General features: G+C 45.0%; 1 protein-coding gene across 4 annotated transcripts in view; it reads right to left on the reverse strand.

Moving 5' to 3' along the window:
* Window positions 1–9,260, reverse strand: part of PCCB (propionyl-CoA carboxylase subunit beta) — a 34,265-nt gene that overhangs the window by 14,040 nt on the left and 10,965 nt on the right. For 2 of the 4 annotated variants that reach the window (XM_064386143.1, XM_064386146.1), the window contains exons 2-6: window positions 6,951–7,070; window positions 4,598–4,666; window positions 3,494–3,550; window positions 1,333–1,446; window positions 247–357 (exon numbers count right to left, since the gene is read on the reverse strand). In XM_064386143.1, coding sequence (XP_064242213.1) covers window positions 247–357; window positions 1,333–1,446; window positions 3,494–3,550; window positions 4,598–4,666; window positions 6,951–7,070 — 471 coding nt within the window. Of the gene's footprint in view, window positions 1–246; window positions 358–1,332; window positions 1,447–3,493; window positions 3,551–4,597; window positions 4,667–6,950; window positions 7,071–7,165; window positions 7,212–8,666; window positions 8,851–9,260 lie in introns of those variants that run through there. The other 2 variants (XM_064386145.1, XM_064386144.1) reach the window with 2 other exon arrangements.

A 9,260-nucleotide genomic window follows, 5' to 3' on the forward strand; every position in this document is an offset into this window, starting at 1 on the left:
AACAGCCACAGCCTCTTGAAACTTCCCTTAAAATAAGAAGAGGGACACATTTCTTTAAAAGGCTGCGTCTGCATTAAAAATCCACTGAAAATGCAATTGTCCACAAGTTATCTGGGAAAGTTTTTCTCAACTTTTCATGCAAAATAAAAATCCAAAGCAGGAGATCATCTTGGAAAACACCCATTCCCATATGATCACTTAGTGTGTGATCAATGTCACCAGCAGCAGCTCAGGACAAACCCTTACCTTCACCATGAATGTGAAATCAGTTAAGGCAGGAGAATACACGGCTCCACCAGCACAAGGACCCATGATGAGGGAGATTTGGGGAATGACACCAGAACACAAAACATTTCTCTGAAATAGGAAAAAAAAATGGTTTACCAAAGAAGTGTGTCTTTAAATCTGTGCCCAGATTCTGGCAGAATTCACCATGACAAACAGGACTTTTATCTACTGGCAGACAATTATCTGGACAGAATCTCTTGATGCAAATTGAACCAAAATGAGTTTCTTATTCTGTTCCCGTACAGCTGATTCCCTATACCATGCAATGACTGCAAAGGAGATAACAGGAGCCACCTCAACAGATGCTGCCAGGGCAAAAACTGCACTGAACCTGCAGTGGGAAGGAGTGGATGTCCCTGATATTTGAACGTGTAGGTACACTGTGCTCAGAGGTAGAAGTAAGCTTACTGACCAGCTGGGGGAGGGATTTTTTTTTAAATTAGGTTTCTGCACTGGCTAGAATTTTACACAAAGGTGAATGGTTGCTGTCCAGCATGGATGGTGTGTTGTTCAAAAAACCACTTACACTGCTTGTTGCTCAAGTGGGTCACAACAACTTCTGTAACTGTCCCTCCCAGACTGTAGCACCCCAAAACCTGTCAGCATCTGACTGACCTGACATCCCACCTGCTTTCCTACTGAAGGGACAGTGTCCTGTATGTGCAATTTGATGCAAAGTATTTTAGCAGCATAAAAAGGAATGTAATTTCTGTGAAAAAAATGAGCAGTAGTGCACCTTGGGGAAAAATTCTTGTATTAACCCCAAAAATCCTCTAGGACATAAAACTTTCACCAGAGCAATCACCACTGGACATCCATTCTCACTACACATTGGATCACAGAGCTTTACAGAGCTCAGCATGACCCTTGTTTAAGACATGGGTACATTTCCCCAAACCCAAGAAAACAACCAAGGTCTGAGTCTGTTCTACCCATTGGATGAAACAGAACAATAACCTTAACATTTACTTACAAACACCCACTTGCATGTTTTGTCCACCTTTGAGGATGCCAAACTCCCTGTCCATCCAGCAGCCTACTCACCAAAAATATGTCTGCATAGCCTGCCAAGGACTCCACTCCCTCCTGGATGCGGGCTCCTCCAGAGTCATTCAGCCCAATCACGGGTGCTCCAACCATGGCAGCTTGATCCATGATCTAGTGATGAACACAAACTCCTCAGTACTGACCCAGCTGAACCCCAGAAATATCCGCATTCCCAGCTGGGCATCTCCACACTCAGCACTGGATTTGGCTAATGAATATGAGTGACACGGTCCCAGGAAAGGGGCCTGTGCAGCTGAGGGCTCCCCCTGTTCATCAGGGGCCTCAACTGCACCTCAAACATCCCCTCAGATATGTCTCATCTGCTCCTCAAAGTTTGTTGCAGTGGTGGCTGTGGAATCTCTTTAAGCTGTATATTCTAATGCTTGATTACCCTTTTTAGAACTTCTTTAGGAGGACTAAATTACATCTTTCCTCCAGAAATTTAAACATTACATTTGTCTTGATACACAGCAGTGAGGGAGAGAAATTAGCTATTCTTGGCCTTTACTTTTGTGAATATTCAAGTACCTCAAATCTCTTTTCAGCCTTCATATTCCTCTTCATGTTTCTAGGCTAAGCACCATCAATTCAGTCCCACATCCTGTTTTCTAGGGCTCTGATAATTTTGGTTACTTGCCTCAAGATCATACACAATGCTATAACAGAGCCTTAAGTAGGAGGACTGAATTCCTTACATTCCTTGCACAAAATATTCCTGATTATTGAATTCCAGTAAAATGTCTGCCATTTCCATAAACTTCAGCACTGGCACATTATGTTCTGTTTTAACATCAAGATCTGTTTTAGTTCCTAAATAATATTTGTAAAATATCAGTTAATCCCCATTTTGAATTTTGAAGTTGCTTTTCCCTGCCCTTTCAATCATTGTAATAAAATTATTTCAGACAATCTTTAACTTGCTAAGTGATTTACAATTCCAGTCCCATCTTTCAGAGTGCTTGTAGCATCAATCTTGAATTTTATATTGCCTAGAAACACAGAAGCTACACTTGGTGCCACTTAGGTCAGTGGTGTCTCAGAGGACCCAAACAGGAGCTGGTGGTAACTACTTCTGTACAGTCCTAGAATTCACTGACATGTTCTGCTGTTTTCCAGGGACCTGGAATATTTATGGATTTTTTTTCCCAAGGCTCTTCCAAGTTCTTCCTAAAACACTGACAAAGACTGAACCCCAAAGCAACTGATGCCCCTAGAGCCTTCCAGCTTTGGAGCTCACCAAGAACAGCACCAACCAGGAGGGACACATTTTTTTCTAGTTCTGTGATCAGACCCTGCTGCTGTAGAAAGAAGAGATCAAAGAAAACCCACCAGAAAGCATCCCATCATTCCAGTGCCATTCCATCCCTCCCCAGTACAGACACCACAAAGCTCCAGTGTGAAAGGGTAATTCCTTTCCAATATCAAGACCTGCTAAAACCAAATAGTTGTTATTGAGCCCAAAGTCTTCATGTGTCCTAGTTTTATACCCACACACTCCTGAGGAGCCTATGGCAAAGAGTAGTTATTTCCACAGCATAAAAGGCCTTGTGCACCAAAAATCTTGTTTCTGATTTCACAGCAAGAAAATTCAGGAAGGTTTCCCAGTTCACACCACTCAACACCCATCCATGAAAGAGTTCTTGTCTCCCCAGTCCTGGGATTCAAAAACTCTTCTCACAAGACAAGCAGACAAACAGGAATAAATAGCCACAAGTGTCTGATAAGAGAAACTCTCAGGGTCAAGGTGACCTCAAAGTTGTAAAACCGTTTATCTTCAGGCTGTTTACTTGTTACATTTGCTTTCTTTTAAAATGTTACACCCTTTCACAGCACACTGGTTAGAGGAAAAAGTTTCTCCGAATTCATTCCTCTTCTCTCCAGTGGACAATGAGTAGTTAATTTATATTTGTACTTGGCAAGTCTCTCATCCTTTGCAGTAGAGTAGAAGACATAACTTCATGTAACAAAGTCTGTACAACCTGGAAAAGCTCAGTCACACTCAGAAAGTTTCCAGAGGCACCACTCTCAGGCATGGCCCATGTCAGAGTCCACTAAAGTCAGTCACCAAACATTTTCTCCAAAGTCATTATCACAACAGACTAAAAAAAAAGAATGCTGACAATTTTTTTTTTTGTTGTTTTCTTCTGTGCCATATTACCTTGCAGATCTTCTGGGCATGAACTCCAGATAAACTGCCTCCAAATACAGTAAAATCCTGAAAGTAAAACAAATTTTCAGGTTAGGGAAATAATAATTTCAGTAAAATGTTGTCAATTATTGCTAGTAAAAAACATAATCCTAGAGTGCTCTATATTTGGATGCTGCTTCAAAACAACTGACTCCCTCAGTGCAGCCTGCAGAGGATGCCAGCTCAACACAAGCATCCTTTACTAGGAGGAAATACAAACCTGGACACACATCACCATTCTAGAGTTATGTCCAAGGGGTGCTGCAGGGACTGTGTCAGCCAAAATCTCTAACAGGCCCTGGGACTGATCCAGAAGAAAAAGAGGATATTGACACCTCCTGGCACAACCAGAGCCAGCTCCTGGGGAGTTTCTCTGCTGCATTCCCACCCAGTCTTACTCCCAAAGAAGCCCCAAAAACTGTGTGGACAGAGACAGCATGGCTATGACTAACATTTGAACCAAAAAGGTTCAGCATCTCAGCAGGCAGCTCAGTTTGGAGGGAAAAGGTCTTCAAATATAAAAAGGGAGGGATGTATCATGAAGGGGCACTCTTAAATTCTACTAATACAAAAACTGCCCCCTACTTGTGTTCTAAAATGAAGGTTTGTGTTTGGCTCCTCTCCACATGCTCAGGCCCATGTATCAGTGACTCTCCTTGGAAGGAGCACACATCCAAGACAAAAAAGGCAGAGTGTACACCTTGCTCCAAGGTAACACAGCAACAGCCACTTTGGCCATGACAGCAAATGGAACAAAGGCTACTTTGTGGCCCAGAACAGAGCAGCACTTAGTAATGATCTGAAAGAAAGCCTTTCTTTCACAGTGAGTGACCAAGATAAGTCTCTACCTAAGATGTTTCCTCTGAAATACTTTTATTTTAATATAAAAAATATATTTTGACATAAAAAGTATATTTTATGTATTTATATGCTATCTATCACAAGCCTTTTTGCTTCTTGTCTGAGGGCGCCCTGCTTCCTCCCACAGGTACATTGCTACATGGCCACGCTGAGCTATTGTGAACGTATCCTTTGAAATAAGTTCACACTACTTAAAAACAAGTAAAACTTTACCTGACTGAAAACATAAGCTAGTCTCCCATTAATCCGTCCACGGCCAGTCACCACACTGTCACCAGGATACTGCATTAAAAACAAATAAGATTAATTGAAAATAAGAGATAGAAAAATCAAAGCAACTATGATGTCAACTAAAATTTCCACAAACTCCAACTAAAACAAAGCAAAGACTGATTTCTTGGGAGGTTTCATCTTCCATGTCTGCAGTGGGGGCTCCACAAAGATTTTACCCAGCTGTGAAAAGGAAAACTTAGAGGTAATATCACATATTCTTTATGTATTAGAGTAAAGATCAGTGAACTTAGCAGTTTCCCTTCAAATTTAGAATATCTGAAATTAAGACAAATCATGCTCTCAGAGATAGAATAGGATGTACCTTTTATCAGGACTAGCTGATGTTTTTGAAATAATTGACATAGTGCACAAACCTCTGAGGTGTTGATACGGGACAAAAACCAATCCTGGACAGGTCCAAAAATATAATTACAGTCACCTCAAATACTTGAACTTGACCTGTCCCACTTTTCACCCTGTAAATAAAGGAAGAAAGAACCAAGGAAATGGAGCCTGTGAGTCTTAAAATGTGCTTCATCTATATTGCATCACTTTCTAGTAAAGAAAATATATAGAAGTCTTTCAAGACAACATTAGGAAAGGAACTTTTTTACTGACAGCCCAGAAAGGGAATTTCAGGCACTGAAGTGCTTTGTTGTTTGGCATTAAAATTAAAAAAATAAAAAGGAAGGAAAACAGGGAAGTGTGTGCTGCAGGGCCCGCTCTAAGGACCACATAGGGCAGGTGATCTGCTGTCAGGAAGGTCACACTTGTCTGGTGCCTTTTTTCAGGCTGCACACACAGCACTGCTCTCAGCCCCTGGCACACAGCACAGCAGCACACACCTGTACTTCAGCCACTGCCACGTGAAGGTGACTCCCAAAAGCCCCAGCAGCCCACAGAGCAGCCTGGATGTGAGCACAAGTCCTACCCTACCCTCAGAAAGTTCCAGGCACTCTGAGAAATTCAATGCTAAACTAATATTCCAGCTCAGTGGCCACAGTTAGGTCATCTGTTGTGAAACTGTGCTCTGTAAACACAATCTGCAGCTCACTGAAGGGTGAATTCTGAAGCACAAGGGAAAAAATTAACCCTCTTGTCACACTCAGGACTCTGCTGCTCCTCCTCCTATTTTCAGAAACAGCAATTTCTTATCAGCAGTGTGATATGCAGCATGGAGTAACTCAATGAGAGGCAACTCAGGCAGTTATTTGAGTTTGCTGGGGAACAGAGTAAAAAAAATAGAGGAAAAAAGATGATTGCTCTGCTATCCCCTGAGAGGGGAGGAGGTCTAACACAACATCCTTCCCAGCACCAAGTGTCATCAGCCTCTGTCTGACTCAACAAACAAATCCTTCACCTTTGCCATTCCCAGCACCTCTGCTGTCCCCTCCCTCACCCACAGGCTGATGACAATTGCTGGCTGCAATCCTACAACCTGAAGGACTGAAACCCAATGAACTGGTTAAAGAACAGCACAAACAGAAGTTATGGTCACTGTGTGCAGCACAGGGCACACACAGAGCAGCTCCTCACACCAACAGCCCACAGCAAACAGCCTCTGGCTACTGCAACACTGACAGTGACCAGGCACATCAGCATTGGCACTGACATGCCAGCAGCTCACTGGTCCCTTCTGCCAAACCACAGCAGAACACTCCCCAGGCAGAACATGAGCAGGCACCAGTTATCATGAGAGACCCTTGGGAGCCACGGATTTTCCCTGTGTGTGGAACTCCCTGTACCAGGCTGGTTTAGGACACATGCTGGGGGCAAATTTAGGACACATTTAGGGCAAATGCTGGGACTTCCAAACATCCAGTCAGATCATAAAGCCCTCGAGGATTTTATGACTGTAGTTTGGCAGGCATAAATATAGATCTGAGTTGCTTCATCCAATAACTCTAATCCTACCTGTAGGGAAGCAGGAGTATCTACCTTGATTTTCTCCTCGTATCTGATCTGATTGACAAAATTGCACCAACAAAGCTCTGCAGCCTCCTCTACTGTTTAAAATGCAAATCTAGGACAATTCCCAGGAAGGTATGTGAACCAAACAGGTGACCTTTTAAAAAAGATATCAAGTTTAGACAACAAAAAACTCTGTAAACTGGAAATTTGGAAACTCCGTTAAATGGAAACTAAGAGTAATAAGAGCAAATTTACAAAACAAAATTATACATAAAAAGAAAACAAATAGTAAAAATCTCATGTGAACAGAAGAACCCATTTCCAACCAGTGGGCTGGCTGCACAGAGGATGCTGAAACAAGAGTTATATGAAATAAAACTACCTTATTCTTACTAGAGTCCATCCCAAAGTCAGTACATCTGTGTTCCACAAACATGTCATATTCATCAAAACTGTCAGGGTCCAACAGCAGCAGAATTCGTTCCCTTGCTGTCAGCTTTCCCTGAAACAGAGCAAGCAACAATTAACAGAGCCATCGGGTGATTCTGGCTGTTTGCTGACCCCCAGCAGATGCAGTTTAATCAAGCAAAACCTCACCTGATCTGCTACACAGGGTCCATTAAGCAACTGCAGGCCCCCAAAGCTGGAAAGAGTCTATGCAGTAATTATCCTCAAAAACAAATCTAATGCAAGCCAGACTCTGAAAAGAAGGCTGACTGTGGGAGCAGCACTACCACAGGAGAAAGGAAACAAACTCAGAGACTTTTCAACAGGATATAAATGCATCACAGCTACTTTTGCCTACACATTTAAATGCTGCTATTAAGGCCTTTTTTCTGTTCTTAACTAGGGAACTCTTCCACAGCTAGACCAGTCAACAACAACTCAGGGTTCAATTCACCACACTCAAATTTGATTATTTGATTGCAGTAAATAAGAGGGAAGTGTGATAGCCTGCAGGGATCTTCTTACAAAATCCTTCTGGCTTTTTCCCTGCTGTACACTGTTATGGACAAAAGTAGGGTAAGGGCCAAGAACAGAATCAGCTGACCACATATACATGTCTGTTGCTCAGTATAATGTAGTAAAAAATTACTGCAAAGTTCTTTATATCATGACCCACCAAACAAATCTGTTCTTTCTAACCATGGTAAGCATCTGTCTGCAAAGGGCAGGGCACCTGGAGTGTCTCCTTTAGGGGATGAGGTGACCCTGCATCAACATGACATTGTAACACAGCTCAGCTTCTACCAAACATCTGACTGGTAGGCTAAAATGCTCATGAAAAGCAGCAAATGCAGGGAAGCCTAATGTAAGCCAAAGTTTTAGTTTATATAAAACATAAGCTGTTTGAGGCCCTAGACATGCAGAAGTGCTTATATATTGGTGTGTCAGTGTCCTGAATGTAACTCAGCAAGACTGAACTCTCTTCAGGTGCTGTATAACTGGGGAGGAACACTGCTGACAGATAGAGTGATCACTGAGGGAGCCTTCATGGGAACCTCCTTGATGCCTACAAACGACCCTGCACCACACTGAAAAGGTCTCCCAGCAAGAAGCAATAAACAGAAACAGGAAACCTCTGCTGTCACCCCCACCAGCACTGCCTACATTCTGAACGACAGAGGCAGGAGTCTAAAAACCCACCTGTTGTCATCCCTCCCACCTGTCTTTTCCTCTGACTTATTTCCACTCTTCTAATTCTTTGCTCTCATCTCAGAGATCAGCTTAAATTTGCCACAGCGGTGTAAAGAGAAAGCTGTTGCTCAGAAGTGTTAAGCAACCTAGAACTGATTTACCATTGACAGGCAGAAGTTTCAACTTATGTCTACACTACCTGTCATACATATTGCAGCCAACCTCGGTGACCACTCTGAGGTAAAGGAATTAGCAAAGGAATTGTTCTTTTTTCAACCCAGAATAACAGTCTTAAGCGCAGCTTGAGGACACCTTCCCGCAAAGGGGCGCCTGCAGGTGCCACGCGAACCGCGAGTCCCCAGCGGAGCCGCGCCGTGCACGGCCTGCCCTCCCCGGCCAGCGTGCGCCCGGCGGCAGCGGGACGGGGCTGTGTCCCCGCCGCCACCTCTGCTGGGCTCACCCGCTTGTGCTGGGCGTCGATGCGGGCCTGGCCGCCGCCGAGCAGCGCGGCGCGGCGCTTCTCCTCGATGCGCTGGGGCACGGGGGCCGAGCGGGCCCCCGAGGCGGCGCGGCCCCGGCACAGCCCCGCCGCCCGCCGCAGCACCCGCACGGCCGCCATGTCCCGGCGCTGCGCCTGCGCGCCCGCCCCGCCCCGGCCCCGGCCCCGGCCCCGCTCCGCCGCCCGGGCGGCCCGGCTGTGGCAGGGGCGGTGCGGGGAGCACGGCTCCGCGAGGCCCGGGCAGGGCCGCTGCCGGCACCGGGCCCGGCGCGGGCCGCTGCCTGAGCCCAGCCCTCCGCGGCCAGATTGTTCGTCGCTGTTGTCTGTGCGCAGAGACCACCGGGAAAATGCATCAGCTTTTCCCCCGTTCCTGCGTGGCGGAGAGGTTTATGGCGCTTCAGAAGCGGGGAAGGCAAGCAGAGGTGTCAGCTCGCAAGATTAGCTGTCCTCGTTTCAAATGCCAGAAAGTATTTATTAGGAAAACAGTCCCTGTGACACACCGGCACCCTGAAGCCTCCTATGGAGAGGCACAGTGTCTCTTTTCACGGCACACTT

The sequence above is a fragment of the Passer domesticus genome, chromosome 11 (assembly GCF_036417665.1).
Source record: "Passer domesticus isolate bPasDom1 chromosome 11, bPasDom1.hap1, whole genome shotgun sequence".
Classification (NCBI taxonomy): Eukaryota; Metazoa; Chordata; class Aves; order Passeriformes; family Passeridae; genus Passer; species Passer domesticus.